General features: G+C 41.8%; 1 protein-coding gene across 9 annotated transcripts in view; it reads right to left on the reverse strand.

Moving 5' to 3' along the window:
- MOB2 (MOB kinase activator 2) overlaps positions 1–21243 on the reverse strand; it is a 118567-nt gene that overhangs the window by 19181 nt on the left and 78143 nt on the right. Inside the window, exon 1 of one of the 9 annotated variants that reach the window (XM_013370179.3) lies at positions 14012–14268. The exons of the other annotated variants lie outside the window; for them this stretch is intronic. Coding sequence (XP_013225633.2) covers positions 14012–14121 — 110 coding nt within the window. The 5' untranslated portion in view covers positions 14122–14268. Of the gene's footprint in view, positions 1–14011; positions 14269–21243 lie in introns of those variants that run through there. 9 annotated transcript variants of the gene reach the window in all.

Genomic DNA, 21243 nt, shown 5'->3' on the forward strand with positions numbered 1-21243 from the left:
AAGAAAACCATGTTAGCTGCTCACGGATTCACTTGTTACCCTTTTTTTTTCTCCTTCTTTCCTGTGGCACTTTACTGGAACACAGTTAACTGGTAACTTCTGGTTAGAAATGTTCTGTGTAAATATGGGAGTCCTGAACCTATTCATAGCAGGAAGGAAACAGTTTTATTGGCTAAAAATTTATGAGTCCTAGTGACAAATTCCCACCAAGAACAAAGAAGCAGCGGGTTATGCCAGCTTCTATAAGACAGGAACAAACTCTTGAAGGCTGTCCCGGTTTCCTACCCCAGCAGAACACAGTCTTTTCTCCTCAGTTAAGCACAAGGGCTGGAAGCTTAGAGGTGCTATGCAGCTTAAAATCACTTATTGGTAATTCAACATCTTTATTTATTTGCATAGCAAAACAGGTTTCATTCGAACATCAGCAGAGTTGCCCTTTCTTTGAGAAAAAAGTGAGAGATGTTATTTATACTTCCCTCTTTCTTTAAAACCATACAAGATTAGTATCTCTGTGGATATTTTTCTGCAATCCCATGTCCTGCTTTAACCCAGATCACTGCTAAGTCTTCAGCTGAAAATGCCATGTGACAGCATACCCAGAACACAAATCCTGGATGTACGTATACATGTTCAGGACTGGGAAAGAAAAGAAAAGAAAATCAGCATGGAAGGGAAGCAGTGTAAGGTATTGGAAAGCAAACTCAAATCCCAGTGCAACATATAATACAATTGTTCATGGATTCGTGTGGTCTAACCATCTCTCCAGGGCTTGGGGAAAGGAAGGAGACTAAGTTTTTTAAGACAGTTTCCATTCCGATTTCCTCCCACCCCAGGTCTCTGATTGACCTCAGTTTCATTCTGTCCCTCTCCAGCCCCAGGTTAGCTCCAGGGCTCAGCTGCTGCGCAGGTCTAAGGGGGCTGCGCAGAATAAAATGTCTTTGGCAGCATTTCTGGCCCTGCTTCTTCATTTTTGTTCTGTTTTTAAAAGTTACTAATAGTTTATTTAAGAGGAGGAGGAAAGAAGAATGTACCCTACATGCCAGGGAAACATTTTCTTCTGGATTCTCATAGTGGCTCTTTGCCTTAAAAGGGAATCTTTGCTTGGCCTCCGGATGCTCTGCTGTAAACAGTCGGTGCCAAGGCATGGCAGGCATGTTAAGGATGACAAGTGCCATAATATTATTTCATAATGCCTCTTCTCAACAGAAAGCCCAAAACATTCTGTAGGGCCAGACTGAGTTCCAGCTGTTGCTGCTGGCAAACCAAGGAGGAGACAGGGCACCTGCACACAGTGTCTCTGATACATCAGGCATTTCCATTCCCTTTTGTAGGACTCCCCACCCATCTACTGGTGAAGCACCTCCTACAAAGAGCAGTTGAGGGAGCTGGGGCTGTTCAGCCTGGAGAAAAGCAGGCTGAGGGGATACAATATCACTGTCTACAACTACCTGAAAGGAGGTTGTAGCATGGAGGGTGTCTGTCTCTTTTTCCAGGTAACAAGCAATAGGATGAGAGGAAATGAACAAACTGTGCCAGGGGAGGCTGAGATTGGATATTAGGGAAAATTTCTTTACTGAAAAGGTTGTCAGGCACTGGAACACACTGCCCAGGGAAGTGGTGGAGTCACCATCCCTGGAGGTATTTAGAAGACACGTGGCACTTAGTGGAGGACTTGGCAGTGTTAAGTTAATGGCTGACCTCACTGATCTTAACAGTCTTTTCCAGCCTACATGATTGTATGATTCTACTTCTCTCCCTCCCTCTCTCTTCCCATGTGTTTGTCCATGCTGCCCCTTCTCTTCTGCCGAGGATCCCCCATCTTCTCTTCAGTGCAGCTCTGGGAAGAATGGCTACAGAGGCAAGGCCAGGCATGCCAGCAGCTCAGTTAATGCTACAAAAATGCACAGAGTGCATTCTTGTGGTAAAACATGCTGGACTAGAGTTCCCTTTCTTCTCTGAGAATACCTGCCAGAACTCCTCCCCCAGACTGAGAGGACATACCCAGCCCCTCTGGTTGCTGGGGAGGGTCTTCTAACTGGTCCAGGTTCTCCTCCAGTCAGAACACCTGGGAACGGCTGAATGGTACGGAGTGCTAAGAACACGAGGGATATGATATCAGATGGGAGAAAAATAGATAATTTATTTCTAGGAGCCAGAGATGCAATTTAAAAGGAAACATTGTGTAGCAGAAACAGAAAATTACCTTACCCAAGCAAATACCCCGTTGTTCTTAATTTTGAAATGTCCTCTTTTACATTTGTGCCAAAAACCCCCTCATATTCAAACCAGGAGTTGCCAACATGAAACCTCAGCAAGATTCTTTTCCTAAGTGATTTACTATGATCCATATTTTTGGTGATTTATGGATTAGTAAAGAAAAAAGGACACAAATCTTTCCTAATGTTTATTTTCAAGAGCTCTACATGGAGCCAAATTCGGTCTGTGGTAAGAGAGATTCAGTAGGTCATAGATTAAGAGTGTTGCAACAATTAACTTATCCAATGCTTAGAACAAACCCTACAGGAGAACATTGCAACATAGGCGCCCAAGTCCTGAGCCTGTCACAGACATGTGGTGGCTCTTGGGTGTTTTTTGTTGCTGTTAAGTCTCCAATTGCAGGCTATCTAATAAAGGAAGCCAAAAACTGAGCAGAAGAGAGAGCAAATCCCTGCTTGAGATGGTATCTCCTGGTATATTCTCCCCTGCTTGCAACTCCTCCCCTAGAATGGTGACCCCAGCGCAGGGCACAAAGGCACAGGAGATGCCATGCCATACTAACTCTCCAGGGCATCTCTGCCCAGTTGTTCATCAGTTCATCAGCTGAAAATACAGGCTGGAGTTCTGTTTTCTGGGGTTTGTCTTGTTAGCATGTAGCTCATTTTAGTCCCCAGGCATGTTTGTTCCAAACCCATCAGGTCCATACACAATACCAAGATAAGGATGTGCTTGTATCCTTGCCTCCCTTAGAGGAAAAAATGTCATTTGTATTCTAAAAACACAAATGCTTCCTCATCATTCTCCATTGCTAAATATACTCCCATACTGCAGCTAGACAGCATGAACAGGATTCATTTCACCTAGCCACAGACATCTGAATATGTAAATGTTCATATCTGAATTGGTTCTGTAAGGTCCTTTTAAAATCAGCAGAGATAAATATGTTTGTGGGTTTTTTTTTCCTTTTTTTTTCTCTATACTGGAAAACCTTTCAGTCCAAGGCAGAAATCTACAGTATACCTTTTATTTATATATATTTTTAATTAAAACACACGGACAAAAGAGGAAAGTGGCTCTCAACTGAGAACAGACAATGGCAGATATACCAAGCCTGGTTCCATTACAGATGCCGCATAGGGAGAAATCCCACAGTACAGAGCCATAAGAGCAAGTGATCTGCACCAAGATTTGAAAGCAAGTTCTGGCGTGGCTTTTAACACCTTTTTCACATTGGAGAAGGCAAAATACGTCTGTCAGGTTTATTATTGCAATACTCAGAACGGTGGTTTTTTCAACACATGATTTGAAATTTTGGAGGCCAGAAAAACTGCTTGTAAAAAAAAAAAAATAATAAAAAAAATAAAGTTAACCTAATTGGCAAAAAAAGCCTGTATCTTTCTTTCAAGGTTTTTAGACTCTGCAAATTGACAGAAAATGTAAATGTACTGTAGGCAAAACACAGAAACTTCTTAATTAACATATCTATTCCCTATGTGTTTTCAGTCTATTAACTTAAGCAGTGATTTATTTATTATGCTGTAAACTTCTGTTGAAACACACTTAAATAGAGTTATTTTGACTTCTGCATCATGATTAAATTCAAGTCCTGGCAGCAACTGCTCCCCCTGGTTATTCCAAGACAGCCCTGTTATCTTCCTAGAAGAGCACACGTAGTGCTTTGGTCCACCTTCACGGGAGAGAGTTCACCACGGGAGTACATAAACCACTGAAGACACTGTTTGTTGCGTTCCAACCTTTACAAAGTTTGCAGAGCTGGCAGACTGCAAAGCTATCTTTTTATTTCTAAACCAAGCAAATTTGATCTAGAAACCTCATGGCCTCATAAATGCGGGATTTCACATGTAGCTTACACAGAGTTGCTTTTCAGGATAGAACTGTGCTTTAATTGCTGGGAATTATTTCACCATGGCAACCTGGCTCCAGCAGTCAGACTTCTTGCTATATAGACCAAGATATACAAATGTAGATAGTCTACTCTGCTCAGAGAGTACCAGGGTGCATACAGGTTTGTCTTTGTAAGGAGTGTTTCAGTTTCCTCACCGCCTTCTTGCCTTGCAAGCGCTTTTTGTACAACGAAAAACATTTATCTAACAATACTAACTAGTCTAAAGTACTGTACCCTAAATAAAACCTGCAACAAAGGAAATATGTTAGATATGCAGGCCAAGCCGCCTTTTTTGGAGGACAGGTACATGAAATGTCTCATGTATTTGTAGTTTGAATTTTGCAATTCTCAACTTTTAAAAGTCCATAAAAATGTCGTATAATATATTTTACAATGATAAACTGCAGTATGAGAGAAGGCAATATGGACTGTATGACAGTCCCCAAACAGTTAATGAGAATCCTCGCTCCCAAAGTCTGTGCTCTCAACAGAAAAGTATTTTTCAACATGGTGCAACATGTCAGCTTGCAGCTGAGCTCAGTCATAGTTGTTGTCTCTCTCCTCAGCTCCCCAGAGGCACGGAACAGTAAAGGACTGCCTTTTTTCCTTACGGCAAAACTGGGCAAATTACAACTATTTAGGCACAAAAAAGTGTCTTGCATTGGAAGATTAAGTTAGTTATTTTTGTTGGGAAGACAGTGAAAACAAATTCATCACCTGCCTTGCTACTATAGTTCCACCTTTGAAAATGTCATCTACACGTAATCACACAGTAAGCAGGACTTCAACATCTGAATCCTTCACACAAACACAGTCTAGTTTACATCTAAAAAAATAAAAGTGATTTAATAGGACAGAAAAGTGCTAGGGCACAGCAGAACTGAGAGCGTACAGAGCACCACAGGTAACGACACGGCTACTTCAAACAGCTTAGCTTTTTTGTAGGAGCTTCAGTAGACAATATAAATTCAATTAGATACATAGAATGGGAAAAAAATGAATTTGTTTTCACTATTCATAAGCAATTTTGCATGCCTGCACCTGTAAACTCACTTTTAAAGCATTTGTACTGGGACACACATGTGCATCTTGTTGTATTGCGACACACGGCTGTGAGGAATTCAATCACCTCCCCAGTCATTAGTTATTGAACAGGCTGGGCAAAGAAATAACATGAAGAAACAGTACCACCTGATCTTTTCATCCAATGCATCAAGCTCCACAAACTCATCTCTTACATTTTAAATTTACAGCATTTCAATGAGGAAGGATATTTATTTACTAGAAATGACCATGGGTCAAGGTCAGTTCTCTTTCAATGGCAGCTTTGAAGATCAAAAATGGATTTTTATTCTTTTCTTAATATTTTGGCTTTAATTTAAACCAAAGTTAGTTCAGGGAAGTCCCACCTCTCCTGACATACCTTAGATCAGATCCTGTGATGAAAAACATCTTTCAGTCTTTGTATGAACTATCTTGTTAAACAAAACGCCTCAAATCCATAGTTACAAAGCATGGACTGTCTCTTCAAAGGGTAAGAGAGAGTTGAAGGTAAAAGGAATCAAACATTATCTTAAGTAACTTTCATTAACAAATGATATGTACAAAACATTCACTAACCTAATAATGTAGTTAATTTTTAAACTTTGTGACAGAATGATGCAACACTGTCATTAATAGCACACAGCTGTTTTCAGTATTTCCTAGAAAACAGCACATTAAAGTTCTGCTTTCTGTACAGAGGAAGAGAAAAGTATATTCAAAAAACAAACTCTGGGGAATCATGGGTCAAAATAAAGAATATCTGAATGAATGATTGAAAAAAATAGTAGGGTGGATAATAGTTTAATTACAGGTACAGTTAGATCAGCCACTGTTAATTAGCTCATGAGGCAGCTGTGATTCCCAACCCTAATTTATTACTTTTCAGGATATGCCAAGGGAGAATGAAAAGCTCAAGCAGAACCACCTTCACAGGTGCATACTGATCCATTAGCAATCAGAAAAACCCCAAAACACAGACATACTCAAACTTGTAGTGCCACCTCCAAGGGCCTGTGAAATGCTGAAAGTGCAGCAAAGAAATGGTTAAGGAAGACTAGTGATTTTCAAAATAAGTATTAAAATTAGATGCACAGTTGTGTGCTGAATTTGTTCATTCCCTTGGCTACATGCGCAAATGACAAGCAATGTCTTCAGCCGTTCATGCAGATTTGCAATTAATCAGTTCATGCAAGCAGAGACCAATACCTCGGCTTCTTCCTTGGAACACAATGTGAAGTGATGCTTTTACACTAGCTTTTGCAACTCAACGTCATACCTCAAAACACGGGACAGTTACGACCAGCTAGTTCTCTCCAAACACAGCCTGCATCGCTCCCCTGAGAATCCCTTTTCAATTCCTGGCAGCAACCAGCAGCTCATACTGGTTTAGCAGAGGTGTAACCACGTTGCTCCCGCACAGCTGCACTACTAGTTCCACCACAGAGAAATGAAAGACAGTCCCTAACCACTCAAGAGTAATTTACTTTCGTTGTTCAGGAATCAGTTACTTCTCAATATCTAATTCTCAACTTCAAAAATCAATAGGAATCCTTCTCAAAAAGCTTGTAACTGAAATCACTGAACAGGTTAGCTCGACTACTAAATAAGATGTGTGGATTTTAAAAAAGTTTTTTGATGTATTTGAACGATGTGCCTAGACATGAAAAAAAGCTTTGTATGCTCATAACCAGAAAAATAAATATTTCAGTTCTGACAGAACACAGTTTCCACTCTGTCCCACACAGATGGCAGTCTCAAGACCCCAGCTTTATCTTTTCCTGTACACATCTGTTCTGAAGAAATAAGGCAGTCACATCAAAACTGTGGACTTTGTATGATGAAGAATGAGCAAAACCTTGTTTATCACGATTTCCTTTCCCTCATTTTGCCAAATGCATCCTGCCAATTGTCAGCACTTAACCCGTAAGGCTTTGGTGTTCCGAATCTGGGATTTGTGGTCACATTGGACTGAAGAACAGATGTGGGTTTGTGTCTGGAGTGCAAGTGGATCTACCAAGGGCACCTAATGTCATCTCTGCTGTGTGTGACTTTTTACAAATCACCATGAAGAGGCCCAAGACTTCTTTCTCCATTAACTCTATGTACTTCATATGGTGTGCCAGGATGATTTTTTTTCTTATATTAAGCTGTCCAAGGAGTTTTAATATTCTGTCACTATCTGCCTTTGAGGACAGCTGCACTCACTGCTGATTCCTCCTTTTTAAAAATAAAAGGAATTGCACAGACATCCACAATGTTCCTTTCACCTGGGAAGCACCTGCTACCACCAGTCCCTGCTGTCTGAGCAAAAGCACTTCTAAACTTATTTCAGTACCAGACAGAAATTAACTTGGAAAATTAACACAGTGGCAACTTCTGCCAAGCTCAAACAACCCAGCTCCAGTGTTAATGGGCTCTGTTAACTCCAAGAAGTCCTCTTTTTCTTCAGAAAGCAGGAAGAAAGGGTTAATCCATACATCCTATACCCTTTTCTTTCCAGAGACCAGGTGCTGCGAGCTTTTAAAAGAAAAGCAACATACCTCTCTAACAGCAATTTGCTGAAATCTTAGTTAAGATTCTGTTGAGCCCCACAGCACTAAGGATTAAGAAAAAGGATTAGAAAACCCCCATCAACAACAGAACATTTTCTCAAACTCAGTTCTGGTGCAGTCACAGAGAAAGATGTTTAATAGGGAAATGGATAAATTGTGTCTTAGCCATCCTAGAGACAGAGCAACAGCCCATGGGAGAATACATTCCCAACACCACACCTCTTCAGCAAAGATCATCAAGAATGGAAAGAGAAAAGGTCTTCTACAGAGGACTTTTTTTTTCTCCTACAAACCTACTTAGTAAAGACTTTGACGTGCACAGATGGTTTGAGATACCAGAGAACAGTGGACAGAAATCAAGTGTGAAACAGATACTTTCTCCATAAAGAGCAGCACTAGAAACATGGGCTATTACAACACGGGAAGCAAAGAGACAAACTAGGAATTCTAGTCAACTCCCAGAAAGACGAATGTTGCACGATCAAACTTCGCACGTATATAAATTGAAATAATCTTCCAGGCTGAAACAACATCTAAAATCTGGAGCAAATCCTATAATGAAACAGAGGCATACCAAAGAAACAAGACAAAAGAAGGGTGGTGGACAATTTCAGAATTTTGAGATTACAATCAAATATATTCTCCTTAAAGTGTCCAGGATGGATCTTCGGGGAAAAAAAAAAAAAAAAGGCAGCATTCTTTTGCCCCCACAACAGATGAAAACGCTGTTAAACCTCAGGCAGGTACCCTTCCTATACAAGCTCTAGAGATACCTTACAGGGTTATTTCAACACAGAAGAATTTTAGCAGTCCTCTCCCTCTGGCTATCGCTTCACAGGATGTAGAACATGTAACCAAAATGTTGTAAACACCTCTGAAGAAAGACACCGACTTCATTAAGTTAATACATTGTACATGGTTCACCAACTTTCATAAATGCACCACGGTCATGACACTCTTGCAGCAAATACAAGCGAACAGACGACTATCCCAAAGGAATGGAGCAGTGCACGGCTCATTGGGCCGCTAGCGAGACACAGCATCTTTCCAGAGCGCAGTTTCCACTCCTGAGCTCCAGGAGACCAGGTTGTTACATGCCTTTGTCAGAAAGTAACCAACAGCTTGTAGTGGGACTGAACATCATGCAAAGCGCTACAACTTTTGCAGCCATGACCTGAAGAGACTTTGCTACCTGCACATGCTGGGAACACCTGCCCGCGGCAGCGGGGAGAGTCACCCCCACGGAGAAGTCCAGCAGGCTGGCAGTGCCACTCAGGTCCAACTCCACTGCAACCTGCTCTGTCCCAAGGACAGGACACCTGTGTCAAAGAACAATCTCCACATGCACATCTCTGCTTTCATATGCACCCAACAGCTAGAACAAAGCCCCTCCTGCCTGGTCACAGCTTGGCAAAGCACAAGATGTTTCTGCCCTGTGGTCTCAGTGGCCCCTTCTGAGTAGCTGGGTGAACGTCCCAAAAGGCTGTCACTGAACAAGGAATCAGCTCCCGTTACAGAAATATTCAGCAAGACGCAGCACGACAATTTGTGATGTCAGTTGCCCTGAACCATAAACATTTTGAACTATTTTGGTACAATGGAAAGTTGTGTGAGGGAGAAAGAAAAAGAACAGGATAAAAATAACTGACATGGTTCTGAAGGGCATTTTGCCTATAAGCCCCTTCCCTGCACACTGCCCTTCCTTCTTTTCTGCCTGTCCCCAGACTTCTGTGTTAATCAGATTAGCTAATGTTAAAAAAGGCTCTTCCTAATTACTTTCTAATACTGTAGACTGGACTAAATTATTGAGAATGGTTTCTACCTAAATTAGGATAAAACAAGACTGACACTTTAAAATATTTGTTTTAGTCCTGTTAACACACACAACCATCACGAACAATAGCTATTTTCAGCAACAAGAGTCAAGGCAGTGGAGACGAGGCAGCTACATCAAACACACTCTTGTTTCTAGTCACCTATGTCCCGTTTCACAAACACGCTTAAGATAACTTAACAAACAGAATCCAATGTGAATATTAACATGGTTTCTTTCTGATCTTGCTATGAATTATTTGATAGATAAGGAATTTAATTTTTCAAAACTTTGTATGCACTAGATGTGAAAATACATAGCACCATCTAGGACGCAAATACAAACTTGCTAATTTATCTAACTGACACAATCATTATCACGCTATCACTGAAGACAAATTACTACACTCTTGAAAAGTATCTGTAAAAATTACCCAAAAATAGTGGGGTTGGTTATTATCCAAATCAGTCTCTGCGCATTGCTGTAAGAAGGGAGGCTCTTACAAGAAAGAGCATCTTTAAGTCATCTGTTCCCACTCTCATCCTGGAGTATGTGTACCGCCATATATACCACACTGTACTTTATCAGAAGTCATTACACAATGACATGCCTGCATCATTCCTCTTTCCTGACACCATATCACCAATTATTAGTCAACTATCTCAAAAGGACTTGGTTTCACTGGAGACTCAACTAGAAAAGCAGTGAGGAGCAGACTCCTAAAATTGAACTGCATGAGGAGCAGTCTCCTAGAATTGCCTGTGCAGGACCCAAAGTGCCATGGCACAGCAAACACGCTGCAGTGTCAAAGAACAATCTGCTGCACTCAAGCAGCAGAGTCAAGATCTGAGCACTGCCACAGGCAGGGAACGCTGCGTTCCCAAGTCACCAGCTCGGCTCTGAAGAACACTGGTGGCCAGCTCAGTTATCCGCTGGGACCAAAGTGGGAGATTGCTCGTGTACCTGAGTCTGCCTTCCACTTGTGCTGCTTGAGGCCAGTAAAAAGCACACTTCTGCACGGAAGCCAAGAGTAATCAGCTGCTTCACAAAATCCTTGACGAATTAATTAAATAATGTTAAAAAGTAGAATAATACTCAAAAGTTTTTACATTCTACTTTCCTTTTCCCCTCCTACCTGTCTCCAGAACACCAACTTGTAGAAAACAAAACAACAACAAAATAGAAAAACTGCATCCATTTTGGTTTTTTCCCCTCCCTAACCACAGGCTACGTAATTACACAATTCATTAGAGGAGAGGGGAAAAATGGGATTAACATAGTTCAAAAACATCTGAAGTCAAATGAAAGGCCTAATTAAACACTGTGCCAAGGAATACACATAACTTCATTTCAGCTATGCTATGATTAATTTAAAAGGGAGATGACACTTTCCCAATGGTATTTCAATTTTTAAAAATCATTACAAGTGTGTAGTCTTGGTCTCATCCCTGAAGTGTTAAACACAGTTTACTAACCCTTATGATGAAAGATACAAGCATCTCCAGAGTTCTTCATAGCTGAATCACTAATAATTTAAAAGATTAATAATCCTAACAGTAGCTTTCATAAAAAATTAATTAGAAAGGCTGAGAGCACATCTGTTGCTTTTGTCACATTTTTACCCCTTTCTGGTTCAGTTGTCTTTTCCCCACACTCTCTTAAACTCTCCTCAGGTTCTCAGGGCTGCTGCTTCTTCTTGTGGAGGGTTTTGCTTCCTCACACTTCCCTCCTTGTTCTCTCCCTGTACTGATCCTTCCTTTGGCAGCTGTTACTACCAGTGTACGACACAGACACTGTTTGGCACCCAGCAGCTAGCAAGACTTGGACCTACTAACTAATGAAAACTTGTTAAAGGCTTCAAAAGAGTGAGTTATTTGTAACAGTGAGTTACTTATAAGAACATACAGCTCATGTAAATAACGTACAACAAATTTGCTATGGAGGAAAATCATACTGGAACAAGTGAGCTTTATAATTCACAACAAGGAGACAGACAAAAATGGAGAGCAATTTAGGGAAAAGATGTACACTCTAATCCTTGTCCATTGTGAATTTCTACAAGTCCTTGGCAGGCTGTGGAGGGTTGGGAGGGAACAGTGGTGATGATGGTTTCCAGTTACGCCTGAGAAAAAAAACGACAATGCAGTAGGCTGTTCATAACGCCAGGCTATGCACAAGCAAGATAACCTTTGATCTCACCATCAAGCCATTAGCAGGCCTGACCGACAGAAGAAAAATTACTTAATCCAAAGTTTAGTATTGATTCATCTGAAGTCTAGTATTGATTCATCTTCTATATAGACTACAGAAAACTCAATCAGCCATGTTTCAGTTGGGCAGCCTTAAAAGTGCTGTTTGATACCCTTTGTCTTATACTTACTCAGAAAGAGATGGTAAACCATTACAGTAATGTGGGATTTATCCCATTTAACTTCCCATGACTAGGACATAAGTGCTAACAAATGAGCTGGCCACTGTATCAGGCTGGCATTGCCCCTCTGTATTCAACCACATCTTTAAGCTCCCTGCTCTTCTCTACAAACAATAAAGTTGACCACACTCAGCTGGGGATGTCTGTGTTCAAAGAAATCCCACCACAGCTGTCACCAACAAGCCACCACTTTTTGCCTACACAAGGTCCCATGTAGCTCCTTCTTCCACCATCACCGGGCTCAAATTTTCTTCTGCAGGAAGGAAACTTCAACTGGACTTATTATTTACCTAGGCTCCTGGCTAGTGCCTGTGCTCTTACAATGAGCTCTCTGCAGAACAGGATGAGTTTATGACTTACAGAATAAAAACCGAAGAAAAGTAAGATGAAGCAACACATGTAAGGTCAGATAAGGCATCTGAAGTATATTCAAGAAAAGAAAGAACTGCGTGCAAAAGGATAACCCAGAATGAAAAGACATTAAAAAAACCTCTACTACAATATAGTAACCACTTCCATCTAGCAACAGCTTAGCAAACTAAAGTTATGCTATTAATTCCAGACACCAAAATACTTCATGTACGACAACAACGTCTTCCTGCTTTCACGAGTTTTATGGTGCAGGTAGAAAATAAACCTTGGGAAAAAAAGGCAAATATAATTATCCACAGTTTCTGCACGTACTTCAGTTGGAGAAGAAATAAAAAGGCTGTACTTTTTCAAAAGCAAGCATTGAGCATAGCATAAAAATATATGTTTCACTGCTAAGACACAGGAAGTTACCTATACTTTAAAATAAACCACCATAGATGCTGAACAAAAGGTCTAGCAATTCTTCTCTACAGAGGCACCCATCTATTTACATCTGGGAGTGCTGCCAATAGAACAGCTACCAAAAACTTCAAAGGGTTCATGGCATGAATAACAAGCCACTGGCCAAAGGATTTTATGATATGACCAACTGCATAACACCATCTCGAATTATAGACACCACCACCCCCTCAAAAAAAAAGCAAAAAAAGGATGTTAAACTTGTTAAAAAGTCAAAAAAAGAAACCTGAATTTCCTAAAATAATGTTTTCTACAGGAAATTATTTTTAATGAGGGGAAAAAAAAAGTACTGCAATACACCACTTCTTTAAGAGAAACTCCAAGCAGTCCTTGTCACCAAGCCTACTTTGAGAGCAGTGAACTTCTCCAGTTTAAGTTGCAGCCAGAGCTCAGCTGCTTTGTGATCAGAATGCGATAATGTTTCTATTGACAAACATTTAACAACTGGCAACCGGGACAAACGAAAGCTCATCAAATAAAGATATGCAGAAGGAACAAGGCTCCTTTTTGGAGCAGCCCTACCATTCCTCATAGATCCCAGAAAATTATCTGAAAACACTTAACCAAAAAAAAAAGCTGCCGTTGTTGAATAGCAAGGCTGCTAATCCTAATATTTGTGGTGACGCTTTTCCCTGCAAACCAGAACGGGTCAGAACTCCTCCAAATCAAATTACTGTGCGTCCTTTGCCAAGGAGTCTGGTTTTGGTCTCACTAGTCATACACGTCTCAGTGTTCACACAAGTCCTTCTGAGGTACATGAGCAATTTTTTCCCCTCATCTTACGACATTTCTGTAGGAAACATGCCAAAGCATATGTAGCGTCTTGGTCAAATTCCTTATTGAGGAAAGTCAGGACCTTCACTGTCTGCTTACGTCCTGGAAATTCAGTTCTTAGGGAGCGCAAATAAAACTTGACTGCAGTATTATGCGTGGACAAATGTTTTCTCCAAGCAGCTATTCATATTCCAACTTCCACCCTCCCAGATTGCTACACAAGATCCAGAGGGAGCCAAACGCAGCTTCCCTCCTCCAGACACGAGAGGAACTAAGCAGAACAAGGCACCCGGGCCAGATCTTTAACTTGAGCTCCAACTCCCTTCTGGCTCCTCTCGGGGCCACAGAGACGAGTCCCGGGGGCAGCCCCGTTCAGACACACGCACTGGCCCCGCGGGGCAGCCGCCCTGCCCGCCCGCCGCCCCCGGCGGACCCGTCCTTACCGCAGCACTTTGCCCACCGCCTGCAGGACCATTTTGCAGCTTAATCCGGGTTTGGGACTCTGGGCGACGACGGGCCGTTCACCGGGGAGGCTGCAGTGATCCCCAACCATGGTACGGCGGGAGGAGCGCGGCGCAGCCGAGCGGAGCGGGAAAACGCCGGGGCGCCGGCGGGCTCGGCCCGGGCTCTCCGCCGAGCTCCCCGCCAGCAGCCGCCCGCCCCGCCCGGCGCCCCGGCCCGGCCCCCGCCCGGCGCCGCCAATGGGCAGCGGCCGCGGCTCCTCCGCCCGCCGCGCCCGGCCCGGCCCCTGCACCGGCCCTTTCCGGCCGGAGACGGGGCTTCTGCCGCGCCGCCCCGGGCCGGGTTACAGAGCCCTGTCTCTCCTCCCTCGGCCCTGGGCGCTGGGCAGGGCTTGGCAATACATTTCAGAAAATGCTGCGAGGAGCTGCGGGGCTGCAGCGGGAGGGAGGAAGCTCTGGCCCTAGAAAGTCAACCAAACCAGCACTGTCCAACACAAGCACCAGCATCAATAATAAAATCCTCTGCTGCTACTTTGGGCAGCCAAAAAGTAAGCAAGACAAAGTAGATTTGCTAGAATGGTGATGCCACAAGACACACACTGCTGTTGCTGTCTGCACTACAGGCCCCATGCGTAACGGAGCCAACGCCAGACTCCTGGTGAGAAATGGGAGCGATGATGCCTTTTGCAAGCAAGACTTTGTACTGCTCTCTCCGGACACTGACAAACAAGGGCAAGAGCTAGTCCAAGAGCAAAGTTAGATACGTTCTGCCAGAAACATAGTGAATGTCAGCCCAGCAATGACATTAGGATCCTTACTAGAGGGGTTTAAACAGAGGAAGGGTGAAGAACAGTAAAGCCTTTAACAGCAAGAGCCACCTTGCCCTCATTACTGGAGTTAAAAGTAATGGTCTTCAGAGGATGAGTGATTAAGTGGTGTCCCCAAACACAGTTTTACACAGAGAAAACACTTTGCCTTGAGTTTTCCTAACAGATCTTATAAAGGCACTGAATGTCCAGTTCCTTAGCCACACCAGGTAACCACTAACCCCCACACACCTTTTGGGCAGGCAGCTGTGCCCACAGCTTGCTGATGTAGCATTTAGAGCCAAATCACAACAAAAATGTGATGGGTGTGGCATAACATGACCTCTAACACAAAGGCCTGAGGACATTACTTATTTTGACACACTGAAACTCGACCCATGACATCTCTGGGAAAACAGTAGGTTTGCCATTTTACGTACACCTGCAACACTGGCTTGCAGTTGAAGGGGCAGTTCCCCAGACAGATATTGCCAAGCACTCCAGTCCATTTAATAAACAGGCATCTTGCCCTGTAAAGAGAAGGTCAGACTTATTGAATTAAACCTAGCACAAATCATGACATTGTTGCCATCCCCAACTCAGCATCACTTGTTTAAATAGAATGGAAAAATGGCTACTGTTTGCACACATCCAAGAAACCACTGCCACATTACACAGCTGGAGGAATAATGTGCTACTCAGCCCCAAAGCACCTACCCAGGCAGTGGTGGTGTCAGTTACGTGCTGTCTTTTAGTCACACCTCCAAGTTAGGCCTCTGCACCCTTGTGAAGCGGGAGGTATTTGTATTCTCACTCTCCAAGCAATCCACTTAAGACAGAGTTTTAATGACTTCACTGATAGCACACAGGAAGTCTGTGGCTGAACACAGCTCAGCTTTTCACAGAGTGGCCCCGTGCTTCATATAGAAGATTATCCGACCCTTGAAAAACCTGGTGCTCACTCAATCTTTTCCCCAAGTAACAGCGCATTCTCCCAGTAACATTAAAAACCAGTCCTGGCAAACAGAGGAAGGACATCTGCCAAGAGGGCAGTTGCCCTCCTTTCGTTCACCAGTCAAGTCTGCACAGAGAGAATGTTGTTTGTTAAAAAAACACCCTAAAAACAACAAGCCTGTGATATAAAGCAGCTTAAGTTTTATTAAAAGTCTGTCTATCCAAAGTAAATTAAAGAAAAATCCAGGGGTAAAACCAAAATAAATACAGCTCTGTGGCATTACGGTTGTATTAGGAAAGCTGGCCTCTCTGTGACTCTGACAGCTAACCATTCGCTCTTCAGAGATGGAGCTTCAATAGTCTCACACAGGTTAGGAACTCATGCTCTGCTGCTAAAACTGATAGATAACCGAAATAAAATTTTTAAACCTGATATCTTTTTACTTTGACCCAAATAAACGACCCACTTCTCTATTCCATTAGCTTCTGCAAACCAACATTTTCCTTTCCCTTTCTTCAACCATGTATCTCCACATATCTTTTCCAGCCTTTCCTCCACCTATCAGTTTTCCTTCATTCAAGCAACAACTCCTTTTTGCATCAACTGCATGCTACAGTTTACCTGTAGTACTGGATTTTATGCAAATTGTGGGAAACCCCAGCATCTCAAAGTCAATTTTAAATGCTCCAAAATAATAAAAATGAAACAAGGTTATTATAGAAAGCACAACTTAAGCACATACACTTTATTTATATACCATCAACATAAGCAATTTAAAACATGTGCAGTACAGATTCTCACACTTCAACAAGATTTAGAGCACATCAGCAGACACAAATGTGTTTACTTTAAAGGTGCTGCACCCAAAAAGTGCAGTACATGACCTAAAAGAAATGTATTTATTTGAATGCAACTACTGGTCTGATCTCTATGTATGCATATTCTGAAGGATGCATATCGGCACTTCCTCAAGGGTCTGTCGTACAGCCATCCAATATCCTGCCTATTCACATCCATTGGTAGCTTCTTTTACACTTGCTTCCTCAAAATCTGCACGTAACAACTGTTAAATCCGACCTCAGCACAAGCGTGCTTCAGCAGTCACAAACTGCTTCAAGTGTGTTCCTTACCCACCAGCCAGACTTCAAAGATCACGGAGTTGGATATTGAAATCATCACTAAAACGTTAATAGAAATACCTGTGAATGGACCCACCAACAGCTTTATAACTTGTGTCAGTCCTACAGGCATGTCAGTAATATCACCAGTGGTGCACAGTAAGGGCTGGGAAGAGGGGAGCCCTATTTCCCACCACTTAAACATGACTATAGGTTCTTATAGTACACTGACTTAAAGTTTTCTACATTGATCGAAACTACCAAGCCAAGTAATGGTATTTATAAATTTTATAAATAATGCTTTGTATTTATAATGATGTTATAAGCAGCGATTACACGTAATTATTTATTTGCCTCTTTCAGGGGTCCATAAAAATTAAGTGTGAAGCAACCACCACAGGGATGTATACTAGTACCCAGAGGTTTGGGAAAGAAAGCAAGTTATATCAACCCAGACAAGCAAACAATGTCAGGGGAAAAAAAAATCATAATCACTATTTTGATTAAGGTACAATTTAGCATTTATATGTATAGAAATGAGGCTTTGTAATATCAGATTGTAAAGCTCTGTTTTAAATTAAACTGAATTTTACTGTATGTCCCTGCCTGACATAGAACATTTCAATTTTGCTAGCTAATTAGCTCTTCGGTTTACCCCTAGTGTGCCCTGCTACCACCTAACCAAGTACCCTTTCCCGTTATCTGACAGTTCATCCGCCAGGTCTCTGCAATCACTTAAAATCAGCAACAAAAACCTTTTATCTTTTAGCTTGCCTCTAAGAAGCATTTATATTGAGATTACATTTGCTCTCCATTTTGTCATCCTCACACAGTAGCAAAGATGGCATGAGCAGCTCTCCTCCATATAGACAGTAAAGCCATAGCTTTTGAACAGAAGACAGACTGAAGTCACACATGTCCTAACCTCAAAAAGTAGTTTGGAGGTGGTCATAGTGAGGAGAGAAATAAAAGATTTCAAGGGTATACTTTCAGCTCCACTCTTGAGTTAACAGCAGGAGAAACTGGTCTTCCTGACCACAGTGTTATGATATAAGCCGTATCAACAATGGTCAGAAACATTGCAGAAAGCTTGTGCATAAAGGATTCAGCTTAAAAGCAGCACATTTCTAAGTGACAAGGTAGGTACAATTGCTGCTTTATTGAAAACTTTGGTTACAATAAGTCAGTGTCTCTTCTGCAACCCCCACCCCTTTGGCTTCATCAGTAACGTGTGGGGTTTTTTTCTGCAACAGGTGGAGAGAAAAAAATGGTACACAATATTCGCACTTAATCCATAACATGATAAACAATCAATTGCTGCAAGAAAAGCAAAATACTGCAAAATATCAGTAAAGCTTCAATAGATACTCCAAAGAGTTTATATTACGACACTTTGGAAAGGATGCACAAAATGAGAAGAATCAAGAGTTCATGAAGTTATCACTTTACTGAATTAAAGGAGAAAAAGGAAAGTGAATGCTGCTGTATGTACCGAACAGAAATACTGATCTCAAAGGTACTATATTTCTGGCATGTGTGTAGGCACATCTATTGTTCTGAAATCCTCTGAAATGTCAAGTTAAGCTAGGTTCATCAAGAAGTGTGTATGGATGAGAGCTAAACAACACGGATGTGTTGAAGGATGCAGCAATAGCAGTAGCGCAACAGGAGATATTCAACTCTACCAGCATTGAACAAGTACCCAAGAACTATTAGGAAAGGATAGGATGGCGACACTCAGGCTCTACATGGAGAAGTGATGTGAAACAGAGGGCAGAGCTGATTTTTTAATCGCCTGTTTTTCAGTCAGTTCTCCTAATTCAGCCCACCTCAAGTGACAGAAGCCCTCTGCAAAACCCACTGGCAGGACACTTGTTTCCTGCAGAGCTGCTCCACGCAAGTTTGTGGCAAGTAGATTCTGAGTCAATGAATTGCCAAGGAGTTGGAGAGAAACATCAGATTCAGACCTTCGTTTGTAGTATCCCCGTAAACTTACCACTGTTATAAAAATAATTTATGTTTTTAAAAGTTATTCTTCTGAATACTGGGCAAATTCCAAGATTACTGCATTCTGTTTAAAGTCTCCCCTGCTGTCAACTGAAAAGGTTCTTTGCTTTCCATACTAAGGTGCTGCATACTATTACAAAGCACCCCATTTCAGCGACGGATGAAGCAGTCCCTATATGGTACCCTTTTTACATAGCTCATTCCAAAATTATACAACATCACAATGACACAGCCTCCAGAAGCAGAGAGTTTTCCTCTTTCTAGATTGCAAAATAATATGATTGGCACTACTATTTCAAGGAACAATAAAATGGAAAATATTTACAAATAAACAGCTCAAATCTATCAACCTCATAAAACTGTCTTCCATATAGACAAGTTTGCTGGGCAAAAGCCCAGCAATAGCTCCAGGTGACACTGAAGCTCAAGTGACAGGCAACATCTATCTCAGAGAGGATAAAATCCCTTTTTTTCTTTCAGTAGGGGATGAGGAAAGAAGAAGACACAAACAACTAAAGATGTGCTGGTGAGGATAATACATTTATCATTCTGAGTGCCCAAAAGGATGTCTTCCGACACATGCATCTCACAGATTAAGTCAGAGGAAGTTTTATTAAGCAGAATACCTGGTGATAGGCTGCATGGGATGCTCACAGCATACTTTAAAGATTGAGATGCTTAATTTATACCATTGCAGCTGCTGCTAGTTCCTTCCTAGAGACAACACAAGTGACAATTTCATGTCACATTTTACCATTCCTTTTTTTTTTTCCCCCCCGTGTCCTAATTTTGAAGTTTAACTAGAGTGCACCCCAGGGAAACATTAGTGCAATATGCATTTCATACAGAAAAACTAAAATGAAAGGCTCCTTTTTCTTCCCTTCCCCAAATACACTGGACCTCAAGAATCATATAAAGAGGTAACACTTCTAAAACTTGGCTAAGAAGCTCTCCCTGGGGATTGTTTAACATATTCGGAGATATTTGCTAGATATATACAGAACTCTCCCTGAAAGTTTTACAACGCAACTACTGTTTTCACATGTTTGGGTAAATATGGCATGGAAAACAAAACCCTAATTGCAAACTGGCATGAAACTCTAGACTAAGGAGTCAAAGGTGTAATCAGCAGAGGAAAGGAGGGTATCTGTGTCAGCACTGTTATTGGTCAGGACTATCTACGGTTGGGTGGGAAAGACAGAGAGAGAAAAAGGGGAGATGCTGGGAGTGAACTTGCAGAGTTTTCCCAGACAGTTGTACAGCCAGTAAGGAAATACAAGTTTCCCTCCTTGGTGCTAAGAATCACTCCATTGCAGTACAGCAAATGATTTTATCTGGTAACGTCCTGTTTAGATGACAGCATGAGCGAAAAACAATTCATGAAATAAGTGTGAAATTTATTCTAGGAAATTTTTCTCCAGGCATTCATTACAAAATATAACACACGGAGCTTACATTACATAAGATTAAACAGGGGAAGCTATTCATTTTAATTTCTGGAACTTACAGAATCATTCCTTAGCTACTACTTCTAATGAGCAGGATCACAAAATCCAGAAGTCACAAAATTAACTTGGTTCACACCCAGACCAGTGCACATCTGCATTCCACATAAAACCAAAACACACATGCTGCAACCCAGCTAATTTGATTTCTTAATACCTGACACGCCTCACACAGATCATTGTGACAGGAGGACAATAACAGCTTCTGCCTTGCAAACAACGCCATAAAGTATCGAACTTAAAACCTGAAGTAGTTCAAATTTATGAAAAGATGAAAAAATTTCCAGTAGTGGTTCAGCCTTGCAAAGCTGTGTAAGTATTTGCATTGCAGCAGCTCAGCCCAGAGGAGCGGCCACTTCACAGCGCTGAAGTAAAACCTGTTTGGCCAGCGTGCATGTAAAGGCGTGTGCTGGAGATGGACATGGGGCTGCGGAAAGACACTGACGAGTAGTTTGTCACAGGGACTTGCCTCGGAAGAGGTGAGGCTGAAGTTACACAGCTGCATTTCAAACACTCGTGGAAGCATGACGATCTCGCCTTTGAGATATCCTCGAACCTAGTATAGCACTGATTAAGCATTTCAAGCCATTCAAAAACATTAACAGTTTTATTTCAGTATAGTAAATGATGGATTTCTAAATTTACTGAAAAAAAAAAACTTGAAATTCTTCACACCTGGTTACAGTGAAGATGTTACACACAAGAGCCCATAATTTTCTCACAGCAGTGCTGTCTTTGGTCTTTGCTGCACTTGCCAGTCTTGGCCATGTGAGAGCTCAGCTGCATGTGGGACATACTAACATAGGCACAGCCACACAAAACC

Source organism: Columba livia, chromosome 5, assembly GCF_036013475.1.
Source record: "Columba livia isolate bColLiv1 breed racing homer chromosome 5, bColLiv1.pat.W.v2, whole genome shotgun sequence".
NCBI lineage: Eukaryota > Metazoa > Chordata > Aves > Columbiformes > Columbidae > Columba > Columba livia.